Raw genomic sequence first — 22,798 nt, 5'->3', positions numbered from 1 at the left:
CGCTTAGAGATCCTCACGCTCCTTTCCCGAACTCCACGTGCTTTCTCTCTCTCCGATTTGGGCGGAAACCACCCAAGCCTTTTGTACAGCTAGCAAGCCAATAGCTAGCCGCCACATGTGCTTACATTAAGACTGGCCAATAATGTGGCGCGAATCCCAATACAAATGGCAGTGACTCCTTGCATCGCGCATTGCTATAATGCAGAAGAAATGCACTATGCAAAGAAAGCTACAGAACTGGCGGGAAAAGCTCCTGCACGCGGGTCTCTGTTGCAGCAGAACACTCCACCGTGCAAAAGAGCTGCAATTTGGCGGGAACATGATTTAGCGATGCCGAAGCGCACACAAACAAAAAAACCCACAACTTTGGGTTGTGACAAATCCCTCTCCACATAATGCTACCTAGCACAGTAAAATCACTTAGCTTCCCTAACGTACTGCAACTCTATTCCCAAAGAAAGGTATTTGAATAGGATTTGACTATTAGTGCTAATCTACTTTTGAATTTACTTGGACTGCTTAAGATGAAGATGACTTTGTCGGACCTTCTACAGATGCCAAGTTCTCCCAGGCACTTTCTGGCCCAGAAATCTATCTCAGAGTAAGGCTCAGACCTATAGTGGCCATATCACATGGCATGGTTTCTTGCTGGATGATTGACAGTCACAGGTCATGTCAGCAAGTGCAAGAGCTGTATCGCAAAGCAGTATCAGAATCCCATTTGTGCTAGTCAGTCACTACAGCAGTCTTTTAAAACTGCTTTGGAGAAAAGAAACTATGTACTCTAGATGGTTCCAAAACTTGATGCTAACACAGACAGAATTCCCACTCCTGTTTGACCATTGAAAAGTCAGGTGACTTCCTCTGAGCATATTATTCAGTACATTTAAATTATACTAATTAGCAGGTGAGCCTCTCCCTCTAAGCATCAAGGTACACTCAAGTACAGTGCAAGAGACATTGACCTATGTTAGAAAAGTGATAATCTCTGATTTATAGAACAGCCTTTTGGAGCAACCTACTAACATATGTTAAACGTTATACTCTTGGCTCAGCAGCCGGAGCAGATGCCAGGTTTGGAGCAGCAGTATTACAGTCCTGATTTAGCTGATCAGCTGATTCCTAAGCCAACCGTCCAGGGGGAATTCTGTTTGATTAGCTACAGAAAGGAGACAGAAGAATAAAAAATAAGCATTGTAATAACTTTGAGCAATAATTTGGTTCTCTGAGGTTGTGTTCAATAGGGATCTTCCATCTCCATATTGAAAATCCTCAGCTATTATAGGCTTTGAGTTGTAAGGGAGCTGAGGTCAGATCACAAGCCTGCCTCCCTTTATCCCTTTACATAAGGAGGTACATTGTACATGTGAAATCTTACAGATATTGCTAGCTAAAAGAATTTGGTCTCTCATGTGGGGCCCATGCTCTTTTATACACTGATTTACCACAGCTTGAAGGAGCTTCTTTTTCTGGTCAGCATAATGCCCTTCAGGGGAAGAGATGGGCACAACTTTCTAGTGTAAACAAAAAGGAGGAATATTTTTTTTCAGACTTTGTGTCAGAAACAAAAAGGGCATTTTTTTCCTCCAGCTTCAGGGCTGCAAAGCACCTGGATAACAGTAATAACAATCAAAGAAGGTGATGTTTGCGAAGTCAAAATAAGAGGATTTTTGGCGGGAGGGGTTGGTAAATCTATTCAGTTTGTTTGTTTGTTTGTTTGTTTGTTTGTTTTAAAGTATTATCAGCACCCTAATACTGTTCTTATGGCCAGCCTTAAAATAACAAGCCAATACGTGTAAACAATGAGGAAAAATTAAGAGAATAGATTTTAACATGTAGCATGCAAAAATATATTTTTAAATGAAGTAATAGATATAATTGTATAATAAACTATACATCTATAATGTGTATATATTGGGGTGTGTACATATATTGCAGGGGTGGGCAAAATACGGCCCACGGGCCAGATTTGGCCCACTAGGCCATTCTATCTGGCCCATGGGGCCCCTAAAAAAAATTTAGAAAATTTAATATTAATCTGTCTCTGGTTCCTGTCAAAGATGATAGGAGCCAGGGGCAGTAGGATCTAGGGAAAGCCCCGGCAGACTCTTGCAACAGCAGGGCCCACCCTGCAACCAGAAGCCCCTGCCTAGCAGGGGGAGGGGGAAGCTGGCCCGGCTCCATAGATCCTCTGCCAGCCAGGACCCCGTACCCCTGCCACCCTGCTCTGGACCCTGCCAGTGCTGGCTCTGGGACACCAGTGTGGGCCCCATGCTCCTGCTGGCTCTTCCTCCCGCTCATTCTCAGTGCCCCCCAGCTCTGCAGTACAGGCAAGGGGCTGCACGCAGCCCCAACCCCCTGCTCACTGGCAGAGAACGAGCTGATGCTGAGCGCAGGGGAAAAGTGGCCCCTCTACCGCCCCGGGGCCAGCGCCCTGTGCTGCAGCCGCTTGCAGCCCACATGGAGCTTGCCTGTGCCTGCTCAGGACAGCCCTGCATTGTCCTGGGGTGCAGCAGTGGGGATCTGGCCCTCACCCCACCATGGGCTTCGCTCCAGCTGAGCCACCCATGGGGGAGGGGAGCAGGCGGCAGCTGAGTCTTGGGCGCTGCTGCATAAGGCAGGGAGCTGTGCACCCGAGTCCCTGGCCCCATAGCCCTGGCAGCTGGGGGCTCCCTCCAGCAGGGCTGGGGGGGACAGGGGGTTTGGGTGGGGGACAAGAGGCACCAGCAGGGCTTCAGGGGTTGTGCAGGTGAGGAGTAAGGGGCATTTTATTATAGTGATTGAGGCACTGGTAGGCTTCCAGATTGCTTGAAAATTGTAAATAGATCGTGTTCAATTGATACGCGTGTGTGTATTTTTTTATATATGTATATATATTTATTTAAATATAAATATTTATACACACACGTATCAATTTGACACAATCTATTTACAATTTTAAAGTATACTATAAAGTGGTGTTTCATTTTAATCATGGATTGTGTGTTTTTTGTCAGAGAATTTGCGGGGGTTTTTTTAATTGGAGAATTTGCAGGTTTTTTTCCGGAGAAAACCAGGATCCCTGGTCATAACATCTAGCTCTTTTAATTACCAGGCTTTTACACTTTTCTTGTTGAGGGTACACAATAGTGTTGTGTGATCAGCCGTGACTACTTCAACAAGATACATTACCTCTTTACATACATCTTTGCACTATTAGATGGATAGTATTTGTCTTGTTTTTATTTACAAAGAAGAACCAGTCTTGAAAATTTTGTCTTGCAAATACTTGTGCACATGAGTAACTTCACCCACTTGAGGAGCTGTGTTAGTTTTAATACTTTTGGAACAATACCCAAACTTGATACATCAGTCTAACCTGAATTGATCTCAATAGCATGTACCTTGAATGAGGTCTATTTTAGATCATTTGTACCATTTTTAGACTGTTATATGTGCATCTAACTTCTGCATAGTTTCAGGTTAAGATTGATCTGTGTTCACTTAGATCAGTTTAAGTGTAATGTCTGTATGTGCCCTTTATGGGCGCATCCAGACGAGAGTGCATGTGCCTCTTGCCCTGCCTCAAACCCCTTTGATATCCAGGGGTCTAAAAAAAACAAAACAAAAAAGAGCAGGGCAGGGCACCATCCCGGACTGTGCCCTGAGGCCTCGCTGCCAGAGCATCTCCATGGTTGGCTCCTTGCCCTGGTGCTGAAACACGCGGCCAGTGAGGCCGCATGTTCAGCACCAGGGCTCAAGTGCCGGTGAGTAAGGGGTCAGGGGGGGCTGGAGGTGGGGGAAGGGGACCATGGTGGGGAGCACATCCCTGCTCTGCCCGGCCCTTCCTCCTCTCAGCCCCCCAGACCCTCCCGATCGCTGCCCAGCCAGGTCCTGCCGCCCTTGAGGCCCCTGGGCCGCCTGGCCGGGCTGGGCCTAGGGCAATGGGACCTGGTGCAGTGTGTGGGGACCACGCACCAGCCCTGGGCCCGGCCAGGCCAGGCGGTGCAGGGACCCCGAGGGTGGCTGGGCCTGGCACACGGGGACCACGTGCTGTGCCAGGTCCTGCCACCAAGGGCCTGGCCTGATCGGGTGACAGAGGGACCCCAGGGCCGACAGGACCCAGCTGGGCCTGGCATGCAGTCCCCGCACACCGCACTAGGTCCTGCCACCAAGGGCCCAGCCTGCCCAGCGGCAGAGGGGCCCCAGAGGTGGCAGGTCCTGCCACCAAGGGCCCAGCCCGGCAGCAGAGAGGCCCCAGGACCCAGCTGGGTCCAGCGTGCGTTCCCCATGTGCTGCACCGGGTCTTGCCGCCATGGCTCAGAGCACCCCACTCCCACTGTTGCTGCTAAAGGTAAGTTATGGGCCTGGGGGCAGTCCATGTGCTGTGTGGGGCGCACACACCCTGTGGGGGCCAAGGGACCCACCCCTCCTGAGCACTGCCCCCACAAGGTCCCCCACACCCACAGTGCCCCCAGCAATTGCCCCACACCTACCCACACACCAACCCACATCCCTCCACACACACCCACCCGCCTTCCCCCACACTCCTTCCCACCCTCTTCCTGCAAACACCACATCCCCCCATCACACACCCATCATGTGCAAAGAAAACCAAAAGTACACATCAACACATATAGGTATTTAGAATTTATTTTATCATGATGACAGAGACACTGGTAGACTTCCACACTGCTTTAATCTTGTAAATATACCAATAAAACATTGCTTAACTGATTGCTGTCTCTCTCTCTCTGCCTAGGGGGGGTGTGTGTGTGTAAAATGGTCTTTTGTGTTAATTGTGGAAAAACATGGATTTGGGGATATTTTAAAAAATGGATTTGGGATGCTACTGCAGAAGTCCAGCTGGCACAAGAAGTAGTGTCCCCAGGTACCAAGTGGCTGAGACCCAGAAGCTCCGTAGAGCGAGTAGCCCTGAGCTGCTTGCCAGGGCAGGTTTTTGTATGGATGGGGCCAGGACAGGGCAGCTTTTTATACTGCTGGGGACAGCACAGGTGCTGGCCCCTCCCCCGGGCTCTAGCTTCCCCTGGCTGCAGATCCGGGAAGAGCCAGGCAGGGTTATTTTGCCCCAAGTGGCACAATTTGTTCCACACTGAAGTGCATGTCTGAGCACGTGCACTGAGGCAAAAAGCCCCAGTTCAAATTTGCACCACTTCTATTTGAGCTGCTGCAAGCGCATGTGCTTGCATGCATGGACACGCCCTATGAGTTCAGCTAAATGTTTTTGTTGCAGAAACCTGTCAGTTCCAGTGCTGTCATTTTAATTACATATTTAACACTGTTAAACAAAATGGTTCAGATGCTTTCTGATTGTGTTTGGTGGCATTGCAATCTGTATATATAACACTTCTCATTTCTATATAACGTTTTTAAAGATTTCATCTTGCACATGAAGATGCAAAATTGTTGTAAGCGCTTTTATGCAAGGAGAAAATGTTTACTGCATGTGGTCTGATAATTTTCTCCCTCTGGAGATATTTCTTTATAATCCATCGCTATGAAACCTAAAATTGCATCTGAATACAAATATCATTTTATGTGCTACAGTGTGTAATAAATATTAAATACTTTTTATTTTTTTATGTTAGCATGGAGGAGTGTATGTAAAACGAAGTGCCAAATTCAATGAAAAAGAAATGAGACACAAGCTGCAGGCCCAGGTGAAAACTGAGACTCCCGTAAGTCCACACTGTTTTTTTTCCACTTTATTTTATTGATCTTTCTAATTGGAATTGACTACAACAGAGCAATTTAGTAATCTAATTTGTAGGTATTAGATAAATCGAGCACCCACACGCTTGTTTTCTTTAAGTATTTTACAGACTATTCCGGATTAAGACATTATCCCTATTTAGTCACCAATAGCTTTGAACTAATTTAAAGTTTATATTATATAAGAAATTAATTGTCAAAATTTTCTTATCTACTTAAACCTTGCAATTATATGTGCACTAACTGAATTTCCTTTATGAAACAGCCAGTGTCAGTGTTCCCTGTATTTCAAAAAGGCATTTTGCCTGCAGTAATAAAGCTTGATATAACTTTTTACCTTCTCTGTGAATCAAATTAGTTTGGTCTCTTAAAAGGTAGGAACCATTCTTAATTCTTTACTATTGTTAATTGGTCATTGTGATGATTAATCACTTTTAATGCAAATGACATTTGAAAGATCAGTAACTTTTTGCTACAGATAAAAATTATCTCTTGATTTTATTTGTTTGTTTGTTTGAAAATGACAAGTGCTGACAAGTGACTTTTCTCATGACTCCCTCTACAGTCTGTGGCTCAGTGGTTTTCTGTTTTGTTGGCTTGATGCATGAAAAACTATTTGGTAACTCTTGATATATAATGTTAAATTTATTAATTTAAAATTACATTTATAGTTTTTAAGGCATTCGTTGTATTAACCACAGCATACCTTTTTAAAGCTGAAGCCATAGTAAAGATAATTTGGTCTTTGACCTCAGTATACTTCATTATTAAAAACTGTGTTTTGAGATTGATTGTTCTGAATTAGGGCTTAGTATTGAAATGGTGTTTTAAATCTCTGTCTCTGTCTGTGTATGCATGTATAAAATTTAAATTATGGCACTCGGATATCTGACAGTCTTGCTGTAGATTTTTGGCTGATATGTGAAAGGTGATACAGTTTGAAAACCAAATTTCAGATAACTCAGTCATGAAGATGCCCATGAACAGGACAAATGGCTTATTTTTTACTTTCAAATTAAAAGTATTGTATTCTGGTTTTAAATAAGTTTATTAGTTGAAAAGGTGCAAGTCCACCCTGATTTTAGGCTGACATGGCTAATTATCTCTTCCTGTAAATAGCTTATTTCTCACTATACATTTTCAGAAAGAATCGTTCATCATCTTGCATGCAAAAATGTCTCAACATTTTGTGATTGTCTAGCTGGCAAAAACCAATGAAAAGCAAATTCCACTAATCCCCAAATTCCTATGAAATTGTCCCCCCACTGTCATAGTGATGATATTTTTGCTTAAACCTTGGATTAGAATACTTGGACACAGAGGGCATTTGGTTTAAGTGGAGGGCATTTGAATCAGAATTTTCCTCTCCCCTAGCCTAATGGACACATTTTTTGATGCCCTGGCTACAACCTTTCTGTCTGTTTATGATTTTATCTTACTTGGTTATGGCAAGATATGTTTAAGATATTGGTTTGATCTCTGGGTTGTGTCCATATGCCTACAGCTGGGAGTATTGGGAATACATTTATTTCCAATTTAAAAATAATGGCAGTCAGTCTATGTACTGCTGTGTTGGATAACTTTTTGTATTGAAGGCCAAAAAGCATGTGTACCCAGATACCTATTTCTCACTTCAGCTTTTGAAAGTTGACTTAAATCTGATTTTATAAATGCAAACTTTAGCATAATATATAGACAATTTAAGACATAATATAATTAAAGGGAGTGATCCATTAAAGAGGCACTTTCAAGGTAGTAAATTAATCCTCTCCACCACAGTATTTTCACACTAGGATTTTATATCAATTTGCAAATAGAAGTAACTCTGAAAAGCTTTTCTTCTAAAGATGTTTTTTTTCCCCAGTTGAACCTGGGGGTTCCAAACATGTAGCCAACTAAATTTATTTAATCTGATATTAGGAAATCAAGGGTGAGATGTACTATTTCATGTAAACTGGGTTTTTAGCAAATTTGTGTTGCTGGATTGGGACAGAAAAGTCAAAGCATACAGAAGAATTGGGCTATTTTGGGAGTATGAAAAATTGACTGTCCCCTCCCACCCACTCAGGAGTCTGAATTTGCAAACTTTTATTACATGAGTAACAGCTACTCACTGTAAACAGTCATAATGGGTGGAATTATCCTTAAGGGCCCTAGTAGACGTTATATTTAGGTTGCGATTAATATGTTTATGGCACCATAACATGAACATGTGGCATGTCCCATACCCCAGGCTGTTCCATCCAGATGGTGACAATCAGCTGGTTGTTGTCATGAGGACAGGGCAGCCCTGGGTCTAGAACCAGGCAGAGACCCCAAGACTCCACGTCACCTGACAGATTTGCTGTCATGCTGTGCAGCTCCCTTGGGGGTAGCAAGGCAAGGCAGTAAGCCTCCCAGGCTGTTTGGGACCCAGGGCTGCCTCCTACCCAGTCCTGACAATTGGGATTGCCATGGGGCAACTCTGGTGGCCAGTTGGGATTTGGGGAATTTTGTGCGTCATCTCCAAAATCACAAGATCTGCCATGCAAGTCTGGTATGGCCAGTCATGTGATTTTTGGAGATGGGGTGTAACATTTATCAGACCCCAATTGCACAGCTGCCTGAACATCTGCCAACAGCCTGAGCTAGGATTTTGGTGAAGGAATGTGTGCGGCTGTTTTCAGTGAAATCATTTTCAAATGAATGTGAGACTCTTAGTAATGGAAGTATGAATAAAGCTGTGAAATTGATGCAGATTTAGGAGTACTGCACAGTAAATTTATTTCCAACCTAAAAATAGTTGGACTGTAAGACGGAGTTGTAAATTTATCAGTCTAAGGATTACCTTTAACCAGTCTGTTAAGATTATATTTATTAAGTCAAATGTTTGTATGTGCTAGGATTAAAAGAACCAATATTACTGAGCCATTATTTCCAGTAGAGACTGAATTTTCCATAACATGTTATGTCTCAGAATTTTTTAATTTAGAGGTTGAAAATTCCCTTTAATCTACAGTTACTTTTGAGATAAATATGATAACATATGCACTTAACACACTACTCAAGAAGATTACTTAGCAGTGCTGAAATCTAACATAGTGAGCCACAGGCCATCAAATTGCTTTTAATGGAAGTCCTTTTAATCAAAGAGAGCTTGTATCCTTAATTCATTGGCAGAAGTATAAATATTGCGTTAAAGGTTGATATGATAAATAATGGCCCTTGTTAAATTCCAACCAGAAATTCCAGAATAAATTTCCTTTCTTAATGCAATAGTTCAGAAATAGATTTTAGCTCAGTTTAGTAAGCAGTAACGTGATGACTTGCATATATGTTTGTCAGAAAAGGGTTGTGTTGTTTGCAGCTAGGCAGAAGGAAGGGGGAACCTATGTTGGGGATCACTTTATTACTTCCTCTTTCTCTCTCCTTATAGCTTGATAAATGAATCAGGCATTCTGGAGTGCTTTCTTCTAAGAAAATAATCTGAGACTTCAAAGAAAGAGGGCAGAGTTGAGACTAAGCACCTCAAACTCCAATTTAACCCTGGGTACAAGGGTTTTTTTTAAACCTCCGTCTGTCATATGCTACCTTTTTATTTTTAATACTTTAAAATAATCTAATGAGTTAAAAATAGACAGGAAACACATGCAGGAATAACATGGCCTCCTGTATTGAACTGCTGCAAAGTTAACTGCCATTTTTTATTTTTGCTGCAAAAAGCTACTCATCTTTTCCGAATACTGTGTACCAAAAAGCCTTTTTGTTCAAGAATTAGAGTTTGATTGTTAGACTTGCAAGAAATTCACACAATATGGTAGGCTGAAAGACCATTCTTTATGTGGCTTCTTGTTGGGATTTCAGGTTTTTCAATGATCTTGTTGTTTAATTGTATGGTCAGCTTTTCCCTAAATAAACTTTTAATCAGCTAAACCCAGTTACAAAGCTACTACACTAAACCTCCGAGAAATTAAAAATGTTACCTCAACTTGTGCAATAGTACTGTTGCCTCCAGACAAGTAGCTATGAAAAATGTACCTTAGTATTCCATATTAACTTCTTTTACCTTGTAAGGTGTGCAGCATACTACCAGGAAACACATCCTGTTTTCCCTATTATCAGCATTAAGAATAAAAGGTCAAAAGTTAAGGCTGGATCCTGAGAGGTTCCAGAGTACCTATAGGTCCTGTTCTACTGAAGTGAATTGGATCAAACTCTTTATTTTGCAATTTTATTGAAAGATGACAGCAGTACAGCTAGTACTTGCATGGTTACTGCTTATTTGACTTTGCTGTTCTTTTGGTAACAAAAATTGTATATATTACTATAGCAAGCTATACAAGCCAGATGGAGGAAATATGTAATAAACATATATAGTGTGACTGTTATTGTGTGGCTACAAGGTTTACATTTTGTCTGTAATTACTGATACATGAATCCAGAATTTAAGACGGCATGTTTATAGTTACCAAGGACACTAGTAAGTTCCTTTTGTCATTTTGCCACGGTGCTGTTTCTTTCTTTTCCCTTTTTATAAATTTTTCAGGAATAGTGTATTTTTTCCTGTCAACTAATGACCTGAATATAGTTAATGAAAGCATGTGTTTTATAAATATCTTATTTAGTTAGTCTATAAGGTGCATATCTACCCTGCCTTCTACTTGACTTCAGACTAACATGGCTAACTACCCCTTTCTAAATATCTCCCTCATACACTTCAGGAGCTGAATAAGACACATCATCATATTTTCACCTATAAGAATGCTTACGTTGATCTGAAATAGCTCAAATACTCATTTGTTTACTAATCAGGATGTGGTGATGAAAACGTTGGGAGAACCAGAGGAACATATATTTTTGGTTATACTACACTGTTTGGTTAATGTGGTTGAGGTTTTAATTAAATTTTCAAAGTTAGAAATCTTTGTCATTGTTTCTCTTTGGCCACTAGCTTTTCCCTAAATAAACTTTGGGGGGAACAGCAAAATAACAACAAGCTTGTCAACAACAGCATAAATATAAAATGTCCTTATGCAGTAGGTATGCAGTTCTTCATAAAGCATTCAGGAAAGGAGGACTGGTACTCAGTAAAAATATTACAGGTGCTTCAGGTTGAAGAGTTATTTCTATCTGGAATATTTCACACATGTCCCAAGCAGTATTTCTTTGCTTTTTTTTTTTCTTGAAAATTTCCCCTCCCTTTGTTGTGTCTGTCTTATAATGATTTTTGATCTTGCAGCCCACCTCTTCTATCTCCATACACAGCCATGAATCCCACCCACTCCCCACCACTTCCATGAATGGCCCCATAGCCTACTTTCTTTATAGGTTAACATACCCATCTACTCTTTAATATTCCTCATTCTAGGCTGCTCTGCTGGCATGGAAAGCAGCAATGGCATCCTTTTGCTATGCCAAGACTGATTTGCTCTGCATTAGCTCTGCCTTTCAGCAGAATGAATTGTTCTGTCCACAGTACCACATAAAGGTAGCTTGGGTACTTTCCTTGCAAACCATAGCACTGGGAATGTTTGGGAGGGAGTTGGTTGGCTGCCTACCCTTATGGCCTGCCTTCACACCTTGCTGGTTGAGAACCACTGTACAGAAGGATTGCACATTCTTGCCCTGTAGGTTGAGTTCCATCATACAAAATAAGAACTCCTTGCAGCCCTTCTTGTGCAGGCTTTGTCTGCTATTTTCCCATGTCTCCCTAATTTTAAGTGACACCTATAACTATCCTGCTCTGCCCATGCCAAGGGATCTGTGGACACCTATGCCATTGCTCCTCTTCTCCCTCCTCCTGCCCCCCCAAATCATTTGGTATTTTCTGTCTGAGAGATTCTGGTACTCAGGGTGAGGGTTTTTTCAAACTTTACTGGGATGAAAAGCAGAGGTGAGATGGAAGTATAATGGATGCTGTCTGCCAGTTCTTGCCTCTGTGGATTAAGCAGTTGCATCAATTGACCTGATTTGAGGTACTCTTCTGTATTGCATTTCCTTCCTCAGGTATTCTGAATCTAATCAAATTCAGCAGGCTGGTTCAGCCACTTGATGCTTAGAGCAGTCTTTGAATTTTTTGAATAGATTAGTTATGGAATTCAAAAGTTATTGCCTTGTATTAGAGGGAGAAAATGCCAATAATTGGAACATAGGGGCTCACTATGCCTGGGCAGCTAAGAATCTGGCCAGCACCAGGTCAGGGTTTACACTGATGCAATATTTTTGCATATTCAATTTGAATACCCCAGCTGTTTATCCCCAGAATATATTACTTTACATAAAGGAAGTTCTGGGCTGCAGAAGCAGATGTTACTGTTGCTGCAGTGTTCATAAATTCTTAATCCCCAAGTTCATGAGAGGTCATTTGCTTACCAGAAACTTTAGTCTGTTATGCATACTCCAAAATTCTTTGGAAGTTTCCTTTAAAAAGAAAGGGCATCACAGTTTTACTTTTACTATTCATACTGGGCAAAAGCCATAAAACTACATGCAGTTGATAAATGAATCAATGAAGTAATTCTGGCCTGGACTGAGTTGTCTCTAGGATTAGGATTGGCATGGTTATTTTTCAGCTGGTGAACTGCAAATTTATAGTCATTGTGGAAGAATCTTCTTCCAGCCTCCAGCTTTCAGGGTTTTTTTTCCTTTCCTTTGTCATAGTCTCCTCACCTGTCTCTCAGCCCGGTTGCCCTCTATTACAGCTACGAAGTGACTCAAGCAGGTACAGAGGGAATGAACCTAGTCTAAGCACTGACTTCATGGTAAGGGGGCAAAGGCTTGAGCCCTGTCACTCTTGTAGATGACCAGTGATGCTTTTTAAATTGATCGATTGGCATCAAACAACACCTGCCTTGATTGGACCTGAAAGTTGGGGTCAAAATGGTTATTTAAAGACCCCTTCTTCCTGGAATGAGGGGAGCCATATTGAGAAACATGGAGTAAACACAAAGCCTCTAGAGCTCTTCTAGGCTCCAGATGAACATGTGCGTAACTTACCTGAAATTTATCTAGAAATATAGCTTACTGTAATGTAGAAGCATCTCAAAAGGTGACTAAGCTGGTACTGTTTGCTGCAGGCTATTCTGTGATACTTCTCTAACCTGTACCCTTCCCCAAGCCTACCCTCTTTAACCAGGAAAGCTGTCCACTATAACAAGCTTGGTGGACTTGCTGGGAGAGGGATTGGGGCATGCCTTATGCTCCCTATGCTCGGCTGACTAAGGGAGCTACTCTCTGTGCTTCAGGCTTAAGGAAGCATCCCAAGTTCTCACAGTGGGTCAAGCACCCTCAAGGTCTACAAGGCCTGTGTACCCCAGGGGGCACAGGGCCCAAATAAAGATTAGCAGTTACCCTAGGCTTACGGGTATGCTCCAGAAAGTGGGGCGGCCAGAGATGAGGCACCCCAGGGGAGGCGCACAGAGCTTGATAGGCAGTCGGCTGCAGTGAGGTGGGTGGCTCAGCACAGGAGCACCCTCTACTGGCCTGCCACAGTCATCACATTTTTGTCTAAGGCCATTTTTACTTATTTCTATATTTACCCTAATCCAAGACAACTCTGAATTTAGGATGACCTCCAATAATTAGATTCTAGATGTGAAAAAATTCCATGGGGGGGTTTCCATGTCCAGATTCTAATTGTTTCAGGGGTTATCTTAAATTCATCCCCACACAACTACATGAGGGAAAGCAGCCCTTGCTTCCCCCAGGCACTTGCCCTTTGGTGTCTGGCTTCTGCTATCTGTCCTGCCCGCCATTTGCCCCCTGGTGCCTGCCCCCTCCCCCACCCACCTGCTGTGGCGCAGTCTCCTCTGCGCAACCCCCTCATGTTGCATTTGCTTCCATGTGCCTACCCCTGTGTGCCCTTTCCTTGCATTCCTTCCAGGTTGTGTACTAAAACTCCTCTCCTGCACTTCTCTGCATTCCCCCCTTGCACCATGCTTCCTCCTCCACACTCCTTTTGCTGTGCAGAGTTGGGGCCAAAGCCATGGCAGCTGCCTGCACCAGGCAGTACTTGGATCCAAGAAGAGGGATTTTTCCTCCGTACCCCATGTTGAGCGGGGGTAGAAAAAACCCTCATCCTGGATGTGAGTAAATATACTATACTTGCACTTTGAAATCTGTCTGAAGTGATGAGACATATTTGAAATGTAGTATCTGGGTACTTTCACTTACATGTTTTTTTCTACCGTTACTAGACACTATGCTTCCTGACTTAACAAGCCTGCAATTAATGAGTAATTCTATCACTTGTTCTTCCATAAATTTTATTGGATCTTTTCTGTCCACTGAGCTAAGGCCTCTTGTTCAAGACTTCCTCTCAAAGTAATAAAGACGGAAGCTAATTCTTATCACTTTGCTGACCCTCCCAGAGACCCCTTCTCCAGTTACCTCCGAATGTAGCTGCCCAGATCCTTGTCTGTTGCTCTAACCATATCGCACAGATTCTGTTTCACCAAATAGACCTAACGTTCCCTTTCATTCCATCAGAGCCTTTCATATTTTTCTCTCTTGTAGTCCATTCTTTCATTGCATACCTTCTTCTTCTTTTCAACTATTTTGTTGATAAGTGCCAAACTTTTCTTTCTCCTTGTCAGTTCCTTGTACAAAACTTTCCTAGTCTTCTCAGTCCTGTATATAGGGAACATCTTCTTTGGCATGATTTATAAAGCATTTCTTTCTCCCTATCTTGCCTTGAGAGCCCATCTCGGTACTGAGAAATTGACTAGTTAAGTTATTCATAATTGGCAGACGTACATTTATATTGAATGCTGATTCACATTTAGCCTGTCTCAGAATAAGCATTAACTAGAAGGATGACATTTTTTACCATAGACAAGCACTTGATCAGAAAGTTTCATTCATGCCAGTAAGGCATTCAAGCACTTTTATTCGATCTGGAACCCTGTATTTGGGTTTACATGTGTGCATTCAAATCGGTGCAGAGGCACTCCATCTACTTTAGCTACCAGTTTGCCAAACATGGAAAAGGGCTACTTAATTTGACAAGTTTAGCTTACAGAGGTGACTTTCAAATTCAAATTATGCTAAATTTGAAATGGCTTTCTGTATATTAGCTTGATGACCCAAGTTGAAGTGTGGAATATTATCATCCAAGCAAGTGATTCTCAGCCAGGGTGCCATGAGATCTTTTTCAAGAGTGTCATGGGGTATTATTAGCAGTTAGGCATGCAAACATGATTAACAGGTTAACCCAAAGATTCTGATGTGCTGTGATCTTCCTTAGCTCTTTGCAACAGATACATTGCTCTGTTTTTTGTAACGGAAAAAACAAATGAAAACTATGAATTGCAATTTTCCAAGGAGTGCCTCGAGATTGAGAGGTGCCTTCAGCCTAAAAGGTTGAAAACCACTCATCTAAGCTATTATAATGTTCCCTCAAACGATGAATAACAATTCTGGGGATTTTTATGAGATTAGAAAGAAACTGCAGCATGATAGTGAAAAAATGACTGTTGATTAAATTAAGGTTAAATGGTCATTGATGACAAAACAAGAGATGTGTTGTGATGTATTGTAGAAAATAATGCTGCCTCTTCTTCCCTTCCATCTTACTAATAATTATTGCATGGAAATAAGATTTTTTTTTTTTTTTTTTTTATTTGGCTTTTGGTGGGGAGGGATTCCTCCACTCCTAAAATTTTTCAGGCATCCTGATGGGTTTGCACATTTGTCAAACTCCATTAAAACTGGCTTAATAATTCAGAAGAATTTTAGAACTTAACCTGTAGCTAGCACTACAAAGATTATGCCTCTCTATTAAATATGGTTTCACTATGTCTTTTTATACCTGTGTAACTTGAAATTTGACTACTTGATTTTTCTTTTAATATTTACAGCTGTAGCTGATGTGTGATCTAAATGTATGTAAGGGTCATAATTTTAGTACCTTTTGAAAATTATCATTTTAAGAATATTTTTTTAAATCCTACAGATGTACCTAGTGATTTTTCCAGAAGGAACTCGTTACAATCCAGAGATACCAAAAGTTATTGCAGATAGTCAGTCATTTGCTGAAAAAGAAGGTAAGCAAAACTTCAAAGAGCTTTGAGAATTAAAGAGGGAAGGCAAATACCATTCTTTTCTAGCTACCATCCATATGTGAGAGGAAAAGATTCAAACTCTCATGTTCAATTTTGTGCTCTTAAGAAGTGCACTTTTTAATGTTGTGTACTAAGGATGAAATCTATACACTACATAAATCACATATATTAACAGAATCATCTACTGTGTTTCTTTTTCATTTTACAGTAAAGAACAGTTTATTTATTGAAATACCCTGCATGCTATCACTTTTTGCTGTGTCTGTTTTCAAAAACCAGGCTTCTTCTTTTGATTTTTACCTGTGGCATGTATATTTTAGGCAAATTCCTTTAGAAGATATCTTCAAGGAATATAGGAGTATTCTACATTGGATCCAGGCCGGTGGTCCAGTTTGTTTCCTTGGACTGCCAACGCCAGATGCAGAACAACCTGTCCTAAGGAAATGTCATCCTAGACTTTGTTCCTCAGGCCCTTGATATATGTTACATTTATGGCACATTTAATATGTTAATTGTGGCATAAATAGCAATGTGCCACATGTTCAGCAAATTTATGGCACCGTAAAATAACAAACCAGCCACAACGATGCTTCATGTGAAATGTTGAATATCTTTAAGGCTGGTTTGTATGGTGCAACATATGGAATGCATGTCATATCCCATTTCCTCAATGCTACCAATCAGCTGACCTAGTCTGCCCTAGTCCCAATGCTGACAATTGCCAGTTGTTGGCATTGATCCAGAACAGCCCCAGTTCAATGCTATCAATAAACTGCAGGGCAAATGGGTTGTAATCTTACAACCCTTGTACCCAACCCTCGGTTGCAGCAAGCCCCAGGGCTCACCATGACTCAGGACGTCAAAACGCTTGTTGTCAGGTCCAGACAGTCCCAGTTTCTGGCCTAACCCCAGCCTAATCTCTCAGGATCCAAACTGGGGGCAGCCTCATTGTCCAATTACAATCTGAGGACTTTTAAGTCCCATCCCAAATGTTATGCATCCTGCCATGTAGGTCTAGCATGCAAAGTTTAGGTTGCGGCACCACTATCCCAATCTCACTGCCATTTTAACAGCTGCCAGAAACTTAGGTTAACATTTATTTGTGTTACCATTGTGAGTCATGGCAAACAACCTTTTTTGTGCCAGGGCTATGCAAACGCAGAATAAAAAGACCATTGCTCTTCGAAATTGTTTGCAGTGTTAGGCATAAGAAATGAGAGACAATCAAACAATAGAGAGACACAGGGAAGCACAAGAAAACAAAGAGCCATGTTGATCAGCAGAATAGGCAGTAGTCTTGGCATGGAGAGGTGACTTTCAAATTCAAATTATGCTATATCTGAAATGGCTTTCTGCATACTGCGTAGTATCTTGCTGGATTTTTGTAGGCAGCATGGCAAAGAATCATTTTCATGAGCATTGCAAGTGGAAAATAAGTTCTGTAAATTTAAAGTGTAATTTGTTCCAAAGTGTCATGGAAGAGAAAGCAAGCATGTATTTTGAAATGGCCCTATGAGGAGCCTTGAAGTGACAATGGAGGTTTTGTTATAGTTTATTTCCATCAGATTTAGAAGGGAAAACCAGGAGAGTTGCAGAGAGAGGAGTTGGAGAGTCAGATTGGGGAAAATCATTGCAACAGCATTCTGAATGGCCATGAGGGGTTGTACATGTCAAGTGCAGAGAAGAGAATGTTGAAGATAAGATAATACAAGCTGGATAAGTGTTTAGTTGCATGGATGGATAGGAATGATCATACTTAAAAGGGATTTTGCTGAAAGTTGCTGAAAATTGTCAAAATTTAGTAATAACCTGGATCTGAGTTGAAGATAATGGCTGGCTTATAGGCCTGAGTGATTGCCAGAATGGTGATTGCATTTTTCACTGCAGTTGAGAAGAGATGACAAAGGTGGGGAGTTAAGAGTTCTGTTTTAACCAGAATGAACTTGAATTGATGGCTTATGCCTGAAACATGAGGACGTGCAGCCTTACCAAATTTTGTTTGCTTGATTTATTTGGCTTAAACCTTACTTTTTAACTCAGTTTATTGTTTTAAGTCTTTGGCCTTTCTCCTCCCTAGAACAGGTGTGAGGGAAATTGCCATGGTCCACCCTTCCATAGAGTGAGTTATAACAGGCTTGGAGTAACACAAAAAAGCAAAGGGATTTCAGTGCTCTATTTTTCCCATTATGCACACAAAAAAAAGTTTAGACTTCTAACAACAACAGTCCAAAACACATATTTCCTCATTTTGTTTTTTCCTGTTGATCAAAAGTAAATTAATTCATTTGAAAGTAAACACAAAGATAGCATCAATGGATCTGGTAAATTAATTTCTATGATGTACTGAATTGAATTCAGAAGAATGTGAATCAGCATGTTGAGCTAGTTGGGCTACTTGAAGTATTGTTAATTTTGGCCCAAAGAAAAATATGGTCTCTTTTTGCTTCTCAGAAAGAATGGAATTTGACTGTATGTCTGCAGGCTTAAGTCATAAGAGAAATACAAAATTCTATAACTCTTGGTTCAGCTATGATGCTTTTTATTAGACCAGCTAAAAAAAAAGCAAAAAAATAAATTATTTCTTTGCAAGCTTTCGGGGACATTCACCCTTCTTCAGGCTGAGGAGAAATCAAAGATTGTGAAAGTCCTCTTAGGTAGAAAATAACTTTCATTTTGCACAGGGAAAGTTGAGGCTGGATGTCACAATGGCTTAAGTCCTAATGAATTCATATCTTCAGCTTCCTATTGAAAATGTGTACTGGGTGATTTTGATTTCACTTACCCTCCTTCCTCCTTGCCTAATTGTATCTCGGCAATCTGTAAAGCACCAAGTATTTGCTTTGTTTCATGTTACCTGACAACTTTATTCCAGTACCTTCTCAGGGATATATGCTTTTCTTACACAGATGAGAAGCAGCAGCTCTCTTTGAAATATATAAACATGTTCCTTTTAATGCATGTATTACTATCCTGAAACCTATTTGTGTTCTAAAACAGATGATTTCGCTAATACCGTTTTTTTTCAAATACTCAGATTTTGCTCAAAAAAATTACATTTCTTATTACATTAATGTGAGGACTGAGGAAAAATTAATCTGAATATCAGTCTCCTGTTCGCACAACAGTGCAGGATCATTTGCATCTCATATAAAGAAGATTGTATTCATATGTTATGAAACATCATAAAAGTAAACTGATGGAAGGGAAAAGTACATTTTGTTCAGTCTCCTTAGGGTTTTTGTTCAATAATTCATAATTTTCACAACATTTTAGTAATTCATAATGTTTTTCTTAATCGGTAACATTTGAGACATAATGTCTTTTTTTATTGTTTACCATTTAGACTTTGCCCTTTACTCATCTTGGACATTAGATAGATTATGTCAATTCAGTTTTTGTTTTGTTCCAGAAGTCTTCACTTCACCCCTTCTGAAATAGATAGTGTTTAATTATATGCAGTGTTCAGTTGCACAGATGCACACACACATGCTAATGTAAAAATACAAAGAGATATTTTCCTTGAGTATTGTTTTTAAGTTTTATTTTGGCTTAACATAGTTTGACTGAATTGGTTTAGATGGATTAAATACAGTGTTTTGAAATATTTATTTGGTATTAGATGAAGAAACCAAAGTGTAAATGTTGATGTATTAAATAGTTGGCTACAAGGATATGAAGAGACCGGAATTATTAAAGATCACAAAACTATCCCAAAGCACAGGACAAATTTGTGGGTGTGAAGAATGACACATTCTCCATTTTTGCCCTCCAGGTCCAAGACTGATTCATGAATCAAGAGAGCTCACTGATACAGATAGAATTATATCAGGACATTTAATGTCCGTTCCCCCCTGCTTTAATTACTGTATAGGGTTGATGCATATCTTTGCCTCAAAATTGATTTAAATAAACATTTTTTACAAAATAAGCTGTAGCTATTACATATTCAGACGGGCTGGATTGCAAGATATTCTTGGAACTGGAGAGGGAAAAACCAAATGCTTTGGTCAATATCCAAATGCTTTATTTTCATGTCAGTGACCTCAACTACATGTCCATGGCATGATGCAATATGAATATGTAAATAAGCTTAGCTGTCCATGGATAGGATGGAAGAATTTAAGGATAATTGAGATCCCTGATGAAAAGACGTGGCTTCTTATTGACTGTTTCATTCGATGGTCAGCAATGAAATTTGGGATCTGCGCCAGATCTTTCCTTCCCTGCTCTGTCTAGGAGGCTTCCTGTTTCTAAAACCTAAGCCAATGAGTCACGTACAATTATTTGTGTCTTATACCTGTCGTGCTACAATCCTGATGACTGTGAAATACAGAAACTTTCAGGGAAGGAAAATGTATGAACACTCCTTGCCCCAGTGTTCTCAGAAAATGGGAGAGGGTTCTTTAAGCTGAAAAATGAGCTTTGTGAACTGGACTTGAAAATTGTCACGGTATACCCAGCCAAGTTCTAGGCTGAATGTACTGCCAGGTTTTTTTGTTTACAAGAATCTAAAGGATGCCAAAAAACTTCTAGAGGTTAAGAAGGTGAAATGAGAGGGCACAAATGTTCCTGTTCTTGGACTCTTGAGATTGACCCATACTGACTAGACATTAGACATTTTGTACAATGCATCCAGTGTAAAATACTGTAAATCACTCTGTATCAATAAGTCTGTGCATTCAGAGATAAATTAATTTGTAGCCAAGCTATTCCATAGACAGTAGAAATGAAAGAAGAAAGGAGATTGAAAAGTGAAGGTCTTGTAGTTTTTCCTCTATAGATGATTTGTCAAAAAGAACATCACTTGATAATCACTCCATCATTCTACTCCTAAAAGCACTGGTAATAAAAACTGGGATGTAGACTCAACCTGTTGCCCAGCTTGAATGGGGACTGAACCCAGATAGGCTGCTTCATAGCTAACTTTTTAATGCTGCAGCAGCAGAAGTAAAGGTAATAGTGAGTGTTAAGTAGCAACCTCCATGACATTACCTGCTACCAGGTTTTCAGAAAAAACTTAGTCCATGTGTGTTCATGCAACTTCCTTTTTCGTTCTTTTTTGTATAATGTTTGAAAAATAAAGTCCTATATTAGGTAATTCAGTAGAAGCAGTATTTTACCTATTCAGGGAAAATTTTATAATCGGTGTAGATGTGGAGCCTATATGGAGATGTGGAGCCTCTTCACTTTAATGTCTAAGACCTAAGCATAGCAGTACTATATTATGAGCATTATGGGCATTTTTACATGTGTTTGGGGACACAGTGCCAGATGCTTTAATTAGCAAACTTCACTAATTAAAAGCACCCAGGCATCATGTGTATCAGCGGCCCTGCACTGAAAAATGGCAGCGGGGCGCTTTGAACTAAAGCCCATTGAAAGTTTTATTTCAGAGTGCCCTGCTGCCATTTTTTTCAGCATGGGGATGCTGATGCATGTGATGTAGAAGGCTTCTGGAGCGTGTCAGTTTCTGTGCTCCAGCAGACTCGATTAATTGAATCTGCTCTGACGCGCTGGATTTCCAGCACATAGGTGCAGACTCCCTGCACATCTATAGGAGCCCTGAATTTTTCACATGCAAATTCCTAGTCTATAATTTAAAGAGAGACCTAAAGGAGTTAGGGAGTCAAATAACCTTTTGATTATTTTAAACTCTTCAGAAAATTCCAACCATGACTTAGTGCTTAGTCACTGACATAACTTTGAATGTTTATTTTATTGTTATATTAAGCATCTTGTGATACGCTGATGTAGTCACAAAATAAAAACTGAGGTAACACTAATGCTGTAAGGAACTGTAAATATTTAAAGCTTCATACTGAAAGTCCAGCAAAGTTCAAGGTGGCAACTTACATTTTAACTGGAATATGAACAGTCAACGTTCTAAATTAAAAATCGGATTTGTTGTGTAATACAGTATACTCCAAAGGCAGAAATTTGTTCTTCAGAGTAAGGTATTAATTTTGGCAGTATTGAACACAGACGTATCCTGCTGGCACAGAGAAATGATCTCTTCATTTTAGTTTGGTGCCTGATAAACAGGGATCCTGGTTTTCCGTTTCCCACGGAAAAACAGAGAAAACCATGAATTTCCCATTTTTATCAGAGAAAACAACATGGATTTTTCCCTTTTAGAAGAGAAACCCATGGATTTCCCCCTTTGCAAAGAGCTCTGCAGGCTGGCTGAGTTCCAGCCTCCAGGAGCCGTTTGCAAAAGGGGCGGAGAAACGCTCAACCCTGTCTGGGGGGGAAGGGAGGGGGGAAAGGCAGGGCCTGACATTCACACTTGGCTGCTTCAGGCTCACTCTTCTTGCTGGAGGTAAGTGGGGCTTGGGAGTTGCGGGGCAGGCCTGGGGAAGAAGCTGGCTAGGGGCTGAGGGAGCAGTGAGGTTTTCAGCCAGCCAGGCACTCCGGCCGGGAGGGGGTTTGTAGCCTCCCCGCAGAGTGCTCGGCATGCTGGAAACCCCCACTGCTCCCCACCAGCTGCAAATGTCCCTGCTACCTCAGCCCCCAGCCAGCTTGGGCACTCCCCGGCTGGGCACTCCGGTCTAGGAGGGGGACAGGTTTGCAGCCAGCCGAGCACTCTGGCTGGGAGCAGGCAGGCTGCAAACCCCCTTCCAGCCAGAGTGCCCGGCCAGCTGCAAACCCTGGATCACAAATGCTGTGCTCCCCACCCTGCTGTCCTCCTCCAGGCTCTCCAGAGCGCAGTCTGTGCAACTGGCAGGGCACAGTGGGGTCACGCATGAAAGCTGCCTGCCGCTGCCCTGGCCACACTTCCGCTGCTTGCATAGGGGCAGTGCACATCTGCCCTGCCCCCCGCCCCCGATCTGGGGGGTGCAGGTCCCTCCTGCCCCCTAGGAGTGCATGCTACCACTGGGAGCTGGCCCTCCTGAGCCTACAGCAGGCAGCAGCAGGGAGGGAGCCAGCTCGTGCTCCTACTGTAGCAGCTGCTGCCTTCCATTGGGGGTAGGGGGCTGTGGACCTGGGTCCCTGGCCCCATAGCCCTGGCACCTGGGGGCTCCCTCCAGCGGGGCTGGGGGGCAGGG

The 22,798-nt window shown here is 41.6% G+C and overlaps 1 protein-coding gene across 1 annotated transcript in view; it reads left to right on the top strand.

The window, feature by feature from the left end:
• The window catches only part of AGPAT5 (1-acylglycerol-3-phosphate O-acyltransferase 5), a 107,976-nt gene that overhangs the window by 37,039 nt on the left and 48,139 nt on the right, over positions 1-22,798 (top strand). The window contains exons 4-5 of the mRNA XM_006024487.3: positions 5,589-5,678; positions 15,644-15,734. Coding sequence (XP_006024549.1) covers positions 5,589-5,678; positions 15,644-15,734 — 181 coding nt within the window. The remainder of the gene's footprint in view (positions 1-5,588; positions 5,679-15,643; positions 15,735-22,798) is intronic.

Source organism: Alligator sinensis, unplaced genomic scaffold, assembly GCF_000455745.1.
Source record: "Alligator sinensis unplaced genomic scaffold, ASM45574v1 scaffold1012_1, whole genome shotgun sequence".
NCBI classification, from domain to species: domain Eukaryota; kingdom Metazoa; phylum Chordata; order Crocodylia; family Alligatoridae; genus Alligator; species Alligator sinensis.
This window is presented reverse-complemented; position numbering and strand designations above follow the sequence as displayed.